This window comes from Sander lucioperca, chromosome 21, assembly GCF_008315115.2.
Source record: "Sander lucioperca isolate FBNREF2018 chromosome 21, SLUC_FBN_1.2, whole genome shotgun sequence".
NCBI lineage: Eukaryota > Metazoa > Chordata > Actinopteri > Perciformes > Percidae > Sander > Sander lucioperca.
The window spans coordinates 17,045,881-17,062,481 of record NC_050193.1 but is presented as its reverse complement, the minus strand read 5'-3'; the positions used below and the strand labels follow the sequence as shown (position 1 = coordinate 17,062,481).

Below are 16,601 nucleotides of genomic sequence, written 5' to 3'. Positions count from 1 at the left end.
TTTAAAGTTGGTTTGCCATCCACTAATAAGTCCATAGAAGCAGAAGACGAAGTAGAAGCAAAATGGCTAACGATGCTAACTCTCCGCAAAAGAATACGGTTGATTGCCAACCGCCATTAAAACACATAAAAGAAGAAGAAAACGAAACCATAACGACACATAAACAATTAAAGGAGGTATGTCGAGTATGTGAGAAGCCTTTTACTGTTAAAAAAGACAAACATAATTTGATTATCGGTGCCCGAGAGGTGAAGCCTCCCTATACTTTGGCTCTGGAGGAGCTCACTGGACTCGTCGTTGAAACCACAGACGATCTAATAGCCGTATGTGGAGCTTGCAGAAATTTATTAAACCGATACCACAGAAGCTCATGTGAAGCGGAACGGATCGGTACATTGGTCAAGTCAATGTCAGTGGCGCATACCAAAACAACTCCGACTGGTGGCCGAGCCAGAAAACGGAAATCAACTCCGACTGATGGCCGTGTGGGAAAAAGGATACGCATCGAGAGTCTTGTGAGACGTCTGGGCTTTCCCAAGGTGTGTTCACAAGTTGTTGTGGTCCTGCAACTGTTGTAAAATCAGATTCGAAACATATAGGCTAAATGTAAGACTCATACTGTCCTTGCCATTGATGATTAAACACATGTTCATGGCTAACGTATGCCAGCTATAAAGTTGTTTTCTATGACAACTTTTCTGTGACTTTGCTAATACAGAAGCTGTCCAGAGATTAAAGTGGCTGTCTCGATTTACCTACATCACCTCTTTGCCTAACGTTGCATGTAAAGAGCTGAGAAGCACTTACCTGTGGGAAGCCACCGAGGTCAAAATTTAATACTTCACTTCCACACACATGCTACTTTTTTATGCATACACATGCATGCATGCATGCATACATATATATATATATATATATATATATATATATATATATGTATATGTGTGTGTGTGTGTGTGTGTGTATAACACACGTATAAATCTTGCATATAAATGTCCTTATGGTTGTTATTAAATTGCTACTAGACTATACTCCAGGACTGACACAGTGCTGTAGCGATAGGTCTGGCAAAGCCAGCAAAACCATTGCAGTTCAAAATGGAATGCCATGGAAATTGGTATCAGCAGTCAAGGCCAAGTTGAAATGTGTTACTTGTCTTTCATTTTCTCTACTGTAGTCTTCTGGCTGTAGTCTAAAACCTGATCCTCAGTCCCAGCCTCTACCTCAGCCAACGGCCCTGTCGTCTGATGATGGAGCAGTGAGGAAGACTCTTGTCACCATGGCCCCAGCAGAACTGCATTCACAGCCAGTTCTGGTTTGTTAACTTCACTTTAAAATAAATCCAAACCTCAACCAAATCTGTTGGCACTGTCTGACTTAGTGCTCTGTGTTATGCATTTCTTCTGGGAGATCGTACCCGCTTACCAAAGTTACATTGTGCAAAATGAGTAATGACAGAGGCACCATTCACCCTATTTCAAGTCAGTGTTGCATCAAAATGATTTTGAAGCTTTTATGAATAGTTGCATAATGTTCCTTTAATGGTAAAATGTAAGTTAGTACATGGAAATCATGGAAGTGAACAGTTTCAAGTTAAAATGTATTATTTTTTCTTGTCTGTCATCTTCTCTACTATAGTCTGCCGTCTGTAGTCTGAAACCTGGGCCACAGCCTCTACCTCAGCCAACGGCCCTGTCGTCTGATGATGGATCAGTGAGGAAGACTCTTGTTACTATAGCCCCAGCAGTACTGCATTCACAGCCAGTTCTGGTTTGTTAACTTCACTTTAAAATGAACATTTTGTCATGATCTCTCACCACCAAGTCAGTTGAAGACACAGCCTAACTTAGCTTATGGGTAACATTAGCAAGCAGCTAAAGACACAGCCTAACTTAGCTTATGGGTAACATTAGCAAGCAACTAAAGACACAGCCTAACTTAGCTTACGGGTAACATTAGCAAGCAGCTAAAGACACAGCCTAACATAGCTTACCAGTCACATCAGGAAGCAGTGAAAGACACAGCCTTACTTTGCTTATGGGGAACATTAGCAAGTAGCTAAAGACACAGCCTAACTTAGCTTATGGGTAACATTAGCAAGCAGCTAAAGACAGCGCCTAACTTAGCTTACCCGTTACATTAGCAAGAAGCTAAGGGACTGTTCGTTATTTATTTCAGGGGCCACCGGAGGAGTTTTGGGATCTTTAATCAAAAAGCAATACATATTAGATGCAATACATTTTAGATGAACCTCCAAAATGATATGGAAAAAAAGGGATGACCCTCCCCAACAATGTATTGATGCATTCTGTACTAGTTTGCGCTTGGCAAAGATATACAGATAGCCATTGTTTTTTTTACAGTCATGACTTACATGATAAAATCTCTGCATTCTCATCTTACACATCACACTCTACTGTTATGGTGTGGTGGCGATTTCAGTAGATTTACTCACTAATATAGTTGTGGAAACACAATAAGCATGGAAACTAAATGCACACTTCCTGCATTACTGCATTACTTCAAATACTAAGTTACTCATCTAGTAAACTAGTATTCACATGAAATAAAACAATAAAACATTGAGACCATTCAACAAAGGACACTGGGAAATAACAAATGCAACACTGATTGCTATGGACTCTTCACTGGGCTTCTCAGTCATTGTTCAGGGCCAGTCTGCAAACTTCGACTTTTCAAAATAAAAGCTAGCATCTGGTATGTTTTCGTACAGTGTTTTGGATGTTTTTGAACTAAACAGTATGGCAATCATGCTAATGAATGAATTTTTTCAGCAGATGTCTTAGTTACAACACGATGGAGCTAGCAAAGCAGTTTTGTGTTTATATATGCGAGCAGGATTTATTCAGTTTGGGAAATCCCACGGTCTCTAAAGCTACAGCTGAAATAGTCTGGCTGACTAAACAGGGAGGGACCTATCTGGTAGCAATAGGGGCCAAGACTGAGAGAGCTACATGGATAAATATGCACCAAACAAGACACTTTGAAATTGTACTGTTCTCATGAATACAAAAGTTGGGTGACCGTCCCCCCTAGACTACAAAAAAATGGATGACTCTCCCATCAACAAAGAATAAAAAGACATGACCCTCCCGTATTTTCCTCCGGTGGTCCATTCCATAAATACCGAACGGTCCCTAAAGACACAGCCTAACTTAGCTTACGGGTAACATTAGCAATCATGCAAGCTTGCATGCATGCATACATGTGTGAAATTTAAGTTGGTACTTGGAAAAATAGTTTCACAACCCATGTAGGAAGACAAATGTGCTAATGGCTATTCTCCAATTGCTACCAGACCATCTGAGGCTGCAGTCCCTGGTAGGTTGAGTTGGAATAGAAAACATACAAAAAGCAAATAAACACAGAGAAAAAACACATACAAAGCTTGAAAGCACATAAGCACAGATACAAAATGTGTTACTAATGTTTTGTCTTTCATCTTCTCTACTGTAGTTTGCTGTCTGCAATCTGAAACCTGGGCCACAGCTTCAGCCACAGAATCAGCCACAGCTTCAGCCCGAGCTTCAGTCTCAGCCCCAGCTTCAGCCCCAGCTTCAGCCACAGCTTCAATCACAGCCACAGCCACAGCCTCAGCCACAGCTTCAGAGACGGCCTCAGCCACAGCTTCAGAGACGGCCTCAGCCACAGCTTCAGTCACGGCCTCAGCCACAGCTTCAGCCCCGGCCTCTACCTCAGCTTCAGTCCCGTCCTCTACCTAAGCCAAATAGCCTGTCATCTGATGATAGCGCAGATAGGAAGACTCTTGTCATCATACCCCCAGCACTGCATTCACAGCCAGTTCTGGTTTGTTAACTTCACTTGAACATTGGACATTTTGTCTTGACCTGCTCACCCCCATGTCAGTTGAAATACCAATAATTCCCATCACTTACATCCTTCTGCCTATGCTAAAGTTCTTCTTTTGTAAACTGTAGGCAGCTGTGAGCCAGACAGCAAGGAATCCAGCTGTTGAGACAAGTTGCAGGCCCCAGTCCCAATCTCAGCTCCACCCGGAGTCCCAGCATGCACCTCAGCCAACTGTTGAGGCTTCTAATGATGAAACAGTGAAGAAGAAACCTGCAACTACAGTTCCAGTAGTTTGGTCTGCAGATTCAGTTAAGGTGAGCAAAACAGTTTCACCACACATGTAGAAATCGTGCCAAGAAATGTGCTAATGTTTATTCTTAAATGGCTACTAGACCATCCTAGTTCAAAATAAAATGCCATGGAAATTGGTGTCTGCAGTCAAGGCCAAGTTAAAATGTGTTAATATTTCTTGTCTGTCTGTACTGTAATCGGCAGTCTGTAGTCTGAAACCTTGGTCTCAGCCACAGTATGTATGCATATGTTTGAGTATGGTGTATCCAGAAAGCATCATACTGTAACCAGGCGTGGACGTTACATAACTGCCCCTGGATCAGTGTAAAATGGCATTATCTGGGGCCCCTGAAACAAAACTTAAAGGTGCACTATGAGTTCATGCATGGTTTCAGCGCAATTTAATTTTTGTCTCAAATCGTAGGCATCTCTCCTTGATCCACTAGCTGCCTGCCCCCTGAATACACTGTGAAAAAGCCCAGTCTCGGGAGACAACACTGGGGTCGTAAACGTCACACAAAACACTAGAGGCACAGGCTGTGCACCAAAATACAACAAATCACGTTACAGCCAATCACCGACAAGATGGTTGGGGGAGGGGGTGGGGGTTAGTGACAGTTAGTCAGTTAGTCATGACAGTTACGGTAACATGGGGGGGAGGGGCGAGCTTTGTTTGGTATTTACTTGGAACGTCAACAGAAGTGACGTCATGCAGGAATTCATAGTGCACCTTTAAATCGGTCCCTCCAGAAAAACGCGATTATGCGATCGCATAATTCAATGCATAATCAGCCAAAGTCTGCATATTCATGCGGAGGCCGCATTTTTTCAAATACGCCGCACTCTCGCCGCATAAATTGCCGATTTCCGCGCAAAATATGCGGGGCTTGCATGATTTCATAATCCCCGCATTTTCACTGCAAAAAAGTCACATATATCTTAGCAGAAAGTTGAAAAATGTTGCGTTTACTTCACCCAAGAGCAGCTATTTTCCCGTTGCCATGGGAACGTTATGAAGTGACGTAATTACGCGACGTGAACATCATCGAAAAGCTGCAAACCCCGCAATGAAGCCATGATGAAACTGCAGTTTTTGCAAGTTCCCGCAATTTCATTGCATAAAATTGCATAAATATCCCGCGTATTCCATCGCATTTTTTAAGAAAACGTGCCGCATAATCAAGGATTTTTGCCTGCAACAATCAGACCGTGAAACATTTGCTGCCACTGTCATATTTACTGCATCCCCCGTCTCACTTTGTACAATTTGATCTCATGTGTCATTAACACGTTTCACAAACACCAATAATACCTGTCACTTACATCCTTCTGCCTATGCTAAATTTCTTTTGTAAACTGTAGGCAGCTGTGAGCCAGACGGCAAGAAATCCAGCTGTGGATACAAACTGTAGCAGGCCACAGCACCAATCCCAGCTCCACCCGGAGTCCCAGCATGCACCTCAGCCAACTGTTGAGGCTTCTAATAATGAAGCAGTAAAGAAGAAACCTGCAACTACAGTTCCAGTAGTTTGGTCTGCAGATTCAGTTAAGGTTAGCAAACAGTTTCACCACACATGTAGAAGTCTTGCAGAGAATCTTGTCAAAAGTCTAACACTGACAGCAGTGGACAGAATCAGCGTGCCCTTAAATGACAATTAAAGCACAGTAGAGACTCTCAGCATAGTTTTTTATTACATGACTATTTTGGTACAAACATTTACCTGCCAGTGTGGCGTATAAGAACGCTGTGGGCCGTAGGGAGGAGGTCGGGGTGGATGGGTGGGTTATAAAACAGAGCGCTGTAAAGTCGGGGAGCGGAGTTCACTTCCCGGCGAAAACGAAACCATTTCACCCAGAAAACACGTGTTTGTTCCCAGAGAGTGTTTAAATTCAAACCACGATCTTTTTCCCAAACTTAACTAGTCGTCGCCTCGTGACGCTCACCGTTTGTCGGCTAAACTCAACCATCAACTGCCGATACGACCGACAGCTCACGTGACCGGCCGGCTGTCGCCTAATTTCGTAGGATATCATAGGAATTGTTGTGCGTACATTTTTGTACGACATCGTACAAACCCGTTCATGAGAATGTGTTGGAAATGGCAAATATGGGGCCCTTGAAACAAAAGTCCAATAATTAAAGCTAAGGTGCGTACTTTCTGTAGCCCCCATGAGGAATTCTAAGTAATGACAACAACATTATGATGCAAGCCTTCCATGACCGCACACCACCCCCACCCCTTCTCCACACAGTTGCTAGTAGCCAAGGAGGACATGAAGGATTAAAAAAAAACATGATGGACTCTTCAGAAGAGGTAATTATCTTCACTCGAGTCTCTGCGAGCGAAAGTAGCCAGACGACCCAATCTTCTGAACATAGCCATACTGAGAAATACAGAGAGAGTTGTGTGGAGCTGATAGTCTTAATTAGCTTTGTAGCAACTCATTTGGCAATGGCTAGAATGTAACGGGCGTTCATTAATATCAAAGTTATGCACTAAAGCTTTAAATTGAGAAACAAATGTTCCTACAGTTAATACAAAAATAATTCATACTGTGAAACATTTTCTACCACTCAGAATCTTTTGCCTATTCACTTTCATATTTACTGAACCCCTTCCATCTCACTTTGTACAATTTGATCTCATGTGTCACAAGTAACACAAATACCAATAAAACCTGTTACTTACATCCTTCTGCCTATGCTGAAGTTCTTATTTTGTAAACTTCTCTCTTCTCTGCAGGATCCAGGCGTGGGTTCAACATACAGTGCTAAACAAACTCGGACAGTAAACATACAATAAAATAATACATTCCTTCTTTTGTAAACTGTAGGCAGCTGTGAGCCAGACAGCAAGAAATCCAGCTGTTGAGACAAGCTGTAGAAGGCCACAGCCCCAATCCCCAGAGTCCCAGCATGCACCTCAGTCAACTGTTCAGGCTTCTAATAATGAAGCAGTGAAGAAGAAACCTGCAACTACAGTTCCAGTAGTTTGGTCTGCAGATTCAGTTAAGGTTAGCAAAACAGTTTCACCACACATGTAGAAGTCCTACCAAGAAATGTGCTAATGGCTATTCTTAAATTGCTACCAAACTGATGGAAGCAATTTAATACATATTATGTACATGTGTATATATTACTTATTGACAAGAGGCTTGTGACAGCATGAGATGTAAACATTAATGACGTCCTCCTCGGCTGAGCTGTAGCTTTAGCTAGCTCAGGTGAGCTAGCAGTATCGGTTAGCTACAGTTATCATCGTCCATGAGTTTGCTTCTTACTGCGCGGTGATACGGTTAGCGGGTACGGTACGCTAGCAAGAAAATAGTTCCTACATGAAACAGCTCACAACCAGGTCTGTGGATTATCTTTGAGTAACCGGGTCATGATTTCTGGAAAGAGACATTGCTTTTGAGTTTTTCAAATGTATTATTTTGGCGCTTTGAGCGCCACAAGCCGAATGCCATTTAGTTCCATCTAATTATAAATCAAGGAACCTCTGTATGTGCGCGTGTGTCTCCCGCATGCGCAGTACAAAAGCGGGGGCGGGCAGTTGCTACACCCCTAGACGGCCGAGTGTGGTCCACAGCTCCATGTTCACGGCTCTGCCACCAACAGAGAGCCTACGATCCTCTGTACAGCAGCGGGGGCGGGTTTAAAAAAAGCAACTAGCGACTTTCTGTACAAGAGATATGCCAGTATTGTCCGGAGAGAGCGAGGGCTTTTTCTCTTGCGGCCGCCACTATCACCTCTCTATGTCACTTGTGTTCAGTGAGTGAGGAGCATAGCGTCGTGTAGTGGGCGTGTCTTGTAGTATAGGGTAGGGCTGCACGATTTGAAGAAAGTCCTATTGCCGTTGTGATTTACAATACTGCGATTGCAATATAATGGTATCATGAGTCTACTTAAGTAAAAATGCACAAAATACTGACATTTTGAAATGTGTATTACTCAACTTGAACATACAAAGTTAAACGAGCATTAACAGAAATACATAAAAAATGTGCAATACTTTATCATTTAATATTTTACAAAATTAAAATTGGGAGATATGACCTGAGTTACCTCAAATTTTGATTCAGTTGGAGCAGGAAGGATGAAGTACCGCGTGGCAGTCAACAATAAATATTGTTTTATTTTTAGGAATAAACCTGCCTCCTGCGTGAACTGTCCATAGCTAAATAGGGCAGGCCTATGCTACTCTAATAGCCTTATATTTTCTGAAGTGGTACGTGGTGTAAAAAGTTTGAGAAACTCTGGTCTAGATTGATAAATGGCACTACAGGTAAGAGGACAAATACGTATTTTTGATTTTGGGGTCCCTACCTACCGAAATCCCCCTCTTCTTTGCAGGATCCAGACGTGGGTTCAACATACAGTGCTAAACAAACTCAGACAGTAAACATACAATAAAATAATGCATTCCTTCTTTTGTAAACTGTAGGCAGCTGTGAGCCAGACAGCAAGAAATCCAGCTGTTGAGACAAGCTGTAGCAGGCCACAGCCCCAATCTCAGCTCCACCCGGAGCCCCAGCATGCACCTCAGCCAACTGTTCAGACTTCTGATGATGAAGCAGCGGGCAAGAAACCTGCAGCTACCGTTCCAGTAGTTTGGTCTGCAGATTCAGTTAAGGTGAGCAAAACAGTTTCACCACACATGTAGAAATCGTGCCAAGAAATGTGCTAATGTTTATTCTTAAATGGCTACTAGACCATCCTAGTTCAAAATAAAATGCCATGGAAATTGGTGTCTGCAGTCAAGGCCAAGTTAAAATGTGTTAATATTTCTTGTCTGTACTGTAATCGGCAGTCTGTAGTCTGAAACCTTGGTCTCAGCCACAGTATGTATGCATATGTTTGAGTATGGTGTATCCAGAAAGCATCATACTGTAACCAGGCGTGGACGTTACATAACTGCCCCTGGATCAGTGTAAAATGGCATTATCTGGGGCCCCTGAAACAAAACTTAAGGTGCACCATGAGTTCATGCATGGTTTCAGCGCAATTTAATTTTTGTCTCAAATCGTAGGCATCTCTCCTTGATCCACTAGCTGCCTGCCCCCTGAATACACTGTGAAAAAGCCCAGTATATTCATGCGGAGGCCGCATTTTTTCAAATACGCCGCACTCTCGCCGCATAAATTGTCGATTTCCGCGCAAAATATGCGGGGCTTGCATGATTTCATAATCCCCGCATTTTCACTGCAAAAAAGTCACATATCTTAGCAGAAAGCGTTTACTTCACACAAGAGCAGCTATTTTCCCGTTGCCATGGGAACGTTATGAAGTGACGTAATTACGCGACGTGAACATCATCGAAAAGCTGCAAACCCCGCAATGAAGCCATGATGAAACCGCAGTTTTTGCAAGTTCCCGCAATTTCATCGCATAAAATTGCATAAATATCCCGCGTATTCCATCGCATTTTTTAAGAAAACGTGCCGCATAATCAAGGATTTTTGCCTGCAACAATCACAAAAAAACTCTTCTGGAAATTTTTCTGGAAGGACTGTTAAATGCAAGAATTAAATTGAGAAACACATTTTCCAACAGTTTTTAATAGAATAATTCAGACCGTGAAACATTTGCTGCCACTGTCATATTTACTGCATCCCCCGTCTCACTTTGTACAATTTGATCTCATGTGTCATTAACACGTTTCACAAACACCAATAATACCTGTCACTTACATCCTTCTGCCTATGCTAAAATTTCTTTTGTAAACTGTAGGCAGCTGTGAGCCAGACGGCAAGAAATCCAGCTGTGGATACAAACTGTAGCAGGCCACAGCACCAATCCCAGCTCCACCCGGAGTCCTACCAAGAAATGTGCTAATGGCTATTCTTAAATTGCTACCAAACTGATGGAAGCAATTTAATACATATTATGTACATGTGTATATATTACTCATTGATGAGAGGCTTGTGACAGCATGAGATGTAAACATTACAACACATGTAGAAACCCTGCCAAGTAATGAGCTAATAGATATTGTGATGTCATGAGAGGCTACACCGCTCTCCGGGGGACAGCTCAAGCAGTGCGAGGACACAATGTTCAAACAAAATAAGGATTTTATTACAGTTCCAGGGAATTAACAAAAAAACACAGCACTCCAACTTCACAAGTGGGACCCGGTTAATCTTCAAGGGTCAAAACTTCAAATAATGTCTCTTCTGGTTGTTAAATCATAATCTTGATTCCCTCAGGTAAAAACAATCTTTTCAGCCTTACTTCAATCCGAGCTGCAGCCCGTGGCCAATCCAGCCTGTAAGTCCTTCCGACGTCTGGTAATGATTCCCCACCTTTCGTATTCCTCTGCAGCAAGCACAGCTTGTAGTTTGTCTCTCCAAAACTCACACACACACACGAGTGTCTCTCTAGGCCTTAAAAAGCTCTTCAGCTCATCAGGATCCGATCAGTCTCAGCTGTGTGTGGGAATGTAGTGTCTTGAGTGGAGGAGTTCCCGACTGCACCAGCAGATGGAGCCATAGCTGCTTGTGATTGCAGCCACTTCAAAGGAATGTAACGTCCCTCCAGGACACAGCCTCTCATGACATCACAATATTCTTAAATTGCTACAAGACCATCTCAGTTCAAAAATAAAATGCCATAGAAATTGGTATTGACTGTCAAAGCCGAGTTAAAATGTGTTACTGTGTCTTGTCTTTCATTTTCTCTACTCTAGTCTGCCATCTGTAGTCTGAAACCTGGGTCTCAGTCCCAGCCTCTACCTCAGCCAACGGCCCTGTCGTCTGATGATGGAGCAGTGAGGAAGACTCTTGTTACCATGGCCCCAGCAGTACTGCATTCACAGCCAGTTCTGGTTTGTTAACTTGACTTTAAAATGAACATTCCATCATGACCTACTCCCCCACATATCAGTCAAAACTCTTAGTTTGTGTGTCCTCGTAACTAGGGCTGTACCGAATGCCATTTTATTTATTTTTTTTAGCTTCGATGCTTCGGTACTTCTCAACAGCAAATATTGGAAGCTTCAAATCACCTGAACACGACATTGGGTTGATGCAGTATAACCATACAGACCTGTACAAACAAACTGCTCGCTTGTAACTTAACATTTCTCTGTTCTTGGCTGAGATGAAGGACATAGCGCAGCATAAATTAGCCAGCAGCTGGCGGCTTAACACCGACAAAACACCACAGTAAAAATTTCAGCTTGCATGCACGTTTTTTCTTTCCTCCAAAAAATTAATATTCAAATTCCAAAATTGAAAATCGCATACCTATCCATCAAACAAATTTTTGAATATTGAAATCCATCTCTACTCGTGACACACAGTGAAGTTAGTGAGCAAAACTCTATCTCAGCCTTCACCCAAACAAGTTGAAGCCAATAGATCTTGTTTCTAGGGGTATAAATCCAAGTACCATATTGTATCAATTCTTTAGAGGACGATGCGATATTTGCTGATATCACAAAATCTGCCACGATATGGTTTGATTCGGTTCAATTCAGGGTCACTGGGATCGATGTCATATGCCCATTTATAGGCGACATTTATATCAACTCGCAAAAAGCAACTCAAATAGGATTTTACAATTTGATTACTGAACTCTTCTAGACATTTAAATGAAAAACAAGTTATTCTTTAAATAAAAAAGAATGAATAGAAAGTGGGAGCAAGAAAGGCGCATCTTAAAGATGATATGTGTTGATATTTTCACTTTGCATCGATGCTGTTGGATCGTTAATCATTGAATTACTGTATACCAGATCCTTACAGCCCCACGTGTTTCTTTAGTCTTCTGAAAAGGGCAAAAATGTAGACACAAACCTCAATCTCATCAATCACTATAAAATAGAACTATATAAATTACTCCTGGTGTGGGAATTTCACACACATCTAAAGTGCAATGTTATGGAAGAACCATTTCCTTCTTTTCACATCAAATATCCAACTAAACAAATGTGATATATTTAGCAAACTAAACTATGTATGAAAACAGGTAAAGGCAATAAAATAATATATAAATAACAAATAAAAATAAAATAAATATAGCCTTGCAGTATAAAGATATTTCTCAAAACACACACAGAGGCCTGTTTGAACGTCAACGGTAATGTTACCTGAAAACAGCGTGTAGTGTAGCAAGTTTGCTTTATGTGTCATTGTGCATAAATATGAACACTACCGTTGCTGTCAACAGGCCTATCTGCTAACGTTAGCTACCGACGGTTACCTCGGAACAATCCAGCAAATATACGGTACCCTAGAGTGCCGTTACCTGAAACAGATGATTTAACGTCACTGCTCATTTTACACACAGTTTAGCAACAAAACTAAACACAGAGGGAAGATTACTAATGTTCAAACCGTTTTTAATGTTTGTTTTGAGCGGTATGCATCCCCACTAACCTGGAAAGCGTTTTAAACAGTAACGTTAATACAGCGTGTCGGAGGAATACAGCGTCTCTTTTTTTTCTTTTTTCTTTTTTGTCTCCTACAGCGGCCAGCGGGGCGTAAGAGGCAGAGGGACCACACAGCGTTTGTTAACGTTAGCTTCTTGACTCATCTGGTGTCTGATAAACACTGGTCTGGTTTTCATGTTCCAGTTTTTCAGCCTCAGAGGGACCATGACCGGCATAAAATCGCAGGTCATGGCCAATGACGTGAAAATCGGCCAATTCCGGTCACCGGCCGGTCAACTGGTGCCTCTCTAATTAATTAATAGCTGCTCTGTTTGCTTACAGTCGGCCTTAACAATCCAGGAATGTGTGACCAGGCTGGTCCAGACTGATCAACTTCAGATGCAACCCACTGTCCAGGCTTCTGCTGGCGGAGCCCCCGCCCTGAATTTACAACCACTGCTGGTTTGTATTATTTCATCCCCCTTCATATTAACTCATTAATTTCCTTTTCGATTAAATCAAATTTGTCTTTTCAATCTACTTTAGCCCACATGTTAACTCTCATCCTACCAACATATTTAACATACAAGAATAAACTCAAAGAAGAAACCACCATCATGCAGCTTTGATCCCAATTACAATTAGGGTTGGGTACCAAACTCTGTACTTTTTAGGGTGCCGACCAAATTGCGTTGCAACTACCGAGGACAAATTGCCGTTACGTCAATCGGTGCCAAATGTCGGTACATGAGAACGTGTAATACGTGCAAGCTTCTTTGTCCTCTGCTCTGCATGTTTGACAGAGAGAGGGGCTAAGCTCTGCAGTGCAGATGCAGCGAAACTAACGCTACGTCACCTCTGCAGCTTGTTTCGAGTCACAGTAAGTCACGGCAATGCCGGTAAAGCAGTCGCAAGTGTGGTTACACTTTTCAAACCTCCATGCAAACAACGTTCGCTGCGATAGAATATAAAGGAGAGCTGAAAGCTGTCGTAGTGCGTTTAAGCAGAGATGGGGACTTGAGACGCTATGCAGTGGCAGCAGCGCAAACCGTGAATCATGATTGGACGACTCAAAAAGCTGCCTGATATGCATTTTGTCATGATTGGATGACTGGCTGTCAGTCCAACTCCTTGCTATGGCAACACGTAACATCAAAGACCCTACTAATGTCTTGCCTCAATCTAACCCTAACCCTATAAAGAGCTGATACTACAGGTAAGAGTGCTTTATCTTGGGTGTAAAAAAGTGATTTGATTTGGGACTTGACTTCCCTTAACTAAGGACTCAACTTAACCTGTGACTTGACTTGCCCCAAAGAAAATAACTTGAGACCTGGACCAAATGACTTGAGACTTAGTTGGGATTTGAGTAAAGATGACTTTGTCACAACACTGCATTTAAGTTAACTTTAGACTACCTCTAAAACAGACAGGCACAACAGGGTGATCTGTGCCCTGGTAACAGACTGACAGGCTGGAGGTTGTAGGGCTAGGCAAGGCAACTTTCATTTATTTTTTGGTCCATGGGAACAAATTGCCTGACAGACTCATGAGTAATTGGAATGATGGAATAAAGCACCTATGAGCTATGACAAAAAAGTATTCCTCTGGGGTCTGCAGGTACCCCAAGTGGTAGGATGAGGGTTGATGTTACCATCCTGCTTCCATGATAGTAATAACAGAGTCTTCCTCCCTCTTATTTAGATTCAACTGGATGGCAGCTATACCACGACACAACCTGGTCAAAGCTCACCGTCGCCTCTCCCTGCAACAACTAAAGCCGGGTCGTCGGGACGTGGTGCACCAACACCGTCTGCAAGCACAAAACCTCCAATGAAAAAACAATCAAAGGTTTGTTGTTAAAAGGAAACCCAGACACAACACTTAGCTACCACTGATCGTCCAATGTTGGACATGTAATGACAAGCAGTTATGGAAGTCACGTGTCAGTCTTTTGTTGGTGCTGAAAAAGAAAATGGTGACAGTCGTACAGCCTAATCATTGACACGTTTCCAATCCTTTGTTTTCAAAAGGTCACCATAAGAACGGCAAAATCCCTAAAAAGTCGGATTGTCTGTGGACCCATGGAGAGGGTACTCCACCACATTGTTCAAGGAACTCTCCACAGAATCCCACACGCACTTCTGTCTGTCCCTGGAATGTTTGATTTTATGGTCCACGAGATGACTAATATTATCAGAAACGAGTGCAAGAAGCTAACAAGCCGGAAATTCACATCTATTCTCCGACGGACCAGCATCGAAGACCTAAAGAACTTTAAATGGATGAATGTTGTCGAAGAGTGGAGGACAAACGCACCGACCTTTCTCAAGTTTTTACAGTGCGCAAGCACTGTCTCCATTGAGCCCGCTACCACTACTTCAAGAATACGCCCTAACCCTCCCAGAAGGATTAATAAATACAGATTACCAATGGCTGGGGCGATACTCCTGAACGCACGCTGCGAGTCAATGTCAGCACATATGTACACGAATGCTCTGGTTATGTGCCATAGCGGCTCAAGAAGACGTTTTAAATGGTTAAATCGAGTGGGTGTGTGCATAACTAGCGGGATGGCTCTTGCAAAGCTGAAAGCAATGGGACCGGCATGGGACAATAAAACCTTCTTCCAATGGACAGAGAATGTATGCAAAGACAGAGCATCAAAGGCGGCCTCTGAAGGAGCAGACGCAGCGTTCACTATACCGCCGATAGACACGGATTCAGATGAATCCCAGGCAAGTGCTTTAAAAAAAGTAACTAAGTAACTTTTACTCTGAGTTCATTTTAAACTTTACTTTTTACTTGAGTAAATGTTTATACCAGTAATTTTACTTGTACTTAAAGGACAATTCCGGCGCAAAATGAACCTAGGGGTTAATAACATATGTGTACAGAGTCGACTGTTCTCTGGGACATGTTTTCATGCTAATCGAATGTGTTGCTAGCTTTAAACAAGCTACCGCTTACCGGTTAGCTGCTAACGCTAGCTTTCGGGGCACATGGTAAATCCATAGACAGTTAACGAAATGGACAATGTGACGCCGTAGATTTTCACGGAGACCAGTGAAGTCTATTAGAAGCACTTTTCCGGTGATGGCTGAGCGTTACTGCGCAGCTGAAAGTTGGAAGTCTTCTGGTAGCTGTGCCAAGAGAAATCTCAATCATTCCCAATCTTGCAGAGATGGAGAGCGTAGTATATGTAAGGAGATAACATAGGCACAGGATAATTATTGCTAACTAAAACGCTAGTTAACATTAGTAATTAAACTTAAACAGCTATTGTAAGCCGAAACTGCCTGCGAGCTTCTCCTGTACTATACGGTAATTCCTCTACTGTGCGACAGAAAGTCGCGTGGTTATGACACAATCGTTAGCCTATTTTTACAAAAACGTCTGCTACGGAGCCATAACGTGAGGTACAAGGTAATGGAGCCTTTTATACATTGTTGTGTTTCTTTAGAAATAAACAATGGACAAATAAAGTCTTTAAACGCTTCAGATGTAAAGTTATTCGCTGTCAAAGTGGTGCAAAAATGAATGGCAGTCAATGGGATGCTAACGGCGGGTGATGGCTTGATAGCAACAAAATGGCTCCATAGGAGGTACGCTTTGTGGAGGCTGGCTTACCCCCTTGGGTAAATCGCTATTTTATACCACTAACAAGGCTCAAAATAGCACCACACTTCCACTGTAGCACAATGAGGGTCCCTACATATAAACCGAAGCATTGAGAACTTTGTAAGTGTACAGACAGTTTATTAACAAGTTAGATTATAAAGACAGTAGTGTTCATGTTTACATGCGGGCGGCATCTTGGAAAACAGTCATGAGCAGTCGAATCACGAATGCTGTGTTTGAGCTATGTTACTGGTTAGTGGTTGCACGGCGTTCGACTGGTCATGACTGTTTTCCAAGTAGCAAGTATCAGAGAACGTTCGACTCGGTACACATATATGTTATGGAATTGTCCTTTAAGTAAAAGTTCATCAAAGTAGTAGCACTTTTTTTAAACGTTTTTGTACTTTTTGTTCTTTCCACCCGTGCTGAACAGTCATACATAGCCACATATCCTGCTCCATTCATTTTTTACATTTTACAGTT

At 42.3% G+C, this 16,601-nt stretch overlaps 2 protein-coding genes across 12 annotated transcripts in view; one reads left to right on the top strand and one right to left on the bottom strand.

Annotated features, from left to right (window-relative positions):
• The window catches only part of pih1d1 (PIH1 domain containing 1), a 34,391-nt gene that overhangs the window by 13,452 nt on the left and 4,338 nt on the right, over positions 1-16,601 (bottom strand). The window lies entirely within an intron of this gene.
• LOC116063911 (flocculation protein FLO11-like) overlaps positions 21-16,601 on the top strand; it is an 18,293-nt gene continuing 1,712 nt past the window's right edge. Inside the window, exons 1-13 of one of the 9 annotated variants that reach the window (XM_035996851.1) lie at positions 22-539; positions 1,178-1,315; positions 1,639-1,770; positions 3,478-3,501; positions 3,544-3,828; positions 3,960-4,145; positions 5,485-5,673; positions 6,958-7,137; positions 8,568-8,756; positions 10,812-10,949; positions 12,840-12,959; positions 14,202-14,348; positions 14,531-15,235. In XM_035996851.1, the coding sequence (XP_035852744.1) occupies positions 63-539; positions 1,178-1,315; positions 1,639-1,770; positions 3,478-3,501; positions 3,544-3,828; positions 3,960-4,145; positions 5,485-5,673; positions 6,958-7,137; positions 8,568-8,756; positions 10,812-10,949; positions 12,840-12,959; positions 14,202-14,348; positions 14,531-15,235 (2,910 nt within the window). In that variant the 5' untranslated portion in view covers positions 22-62. Of the gene's footprint in view, positions 540-1,177; positions 1,316-1,638; positions 1,771-3,477; positions 3,829-3,959; positions 4,146-5,484; positions 5,674-6,957; positions 7,138-8,567; positions 8,757-10,811; positions 10,950-12,839; positions 12,960-14,201; positions 14,349-14,530; positions 15,236-16,601 lie in introns of all 9 variants that reach the window. The other 8 variants (XM_035996852.1, XM_031318909.2, XM_031318911.2 and 5 more) reach the window with 8 other exon arrangements.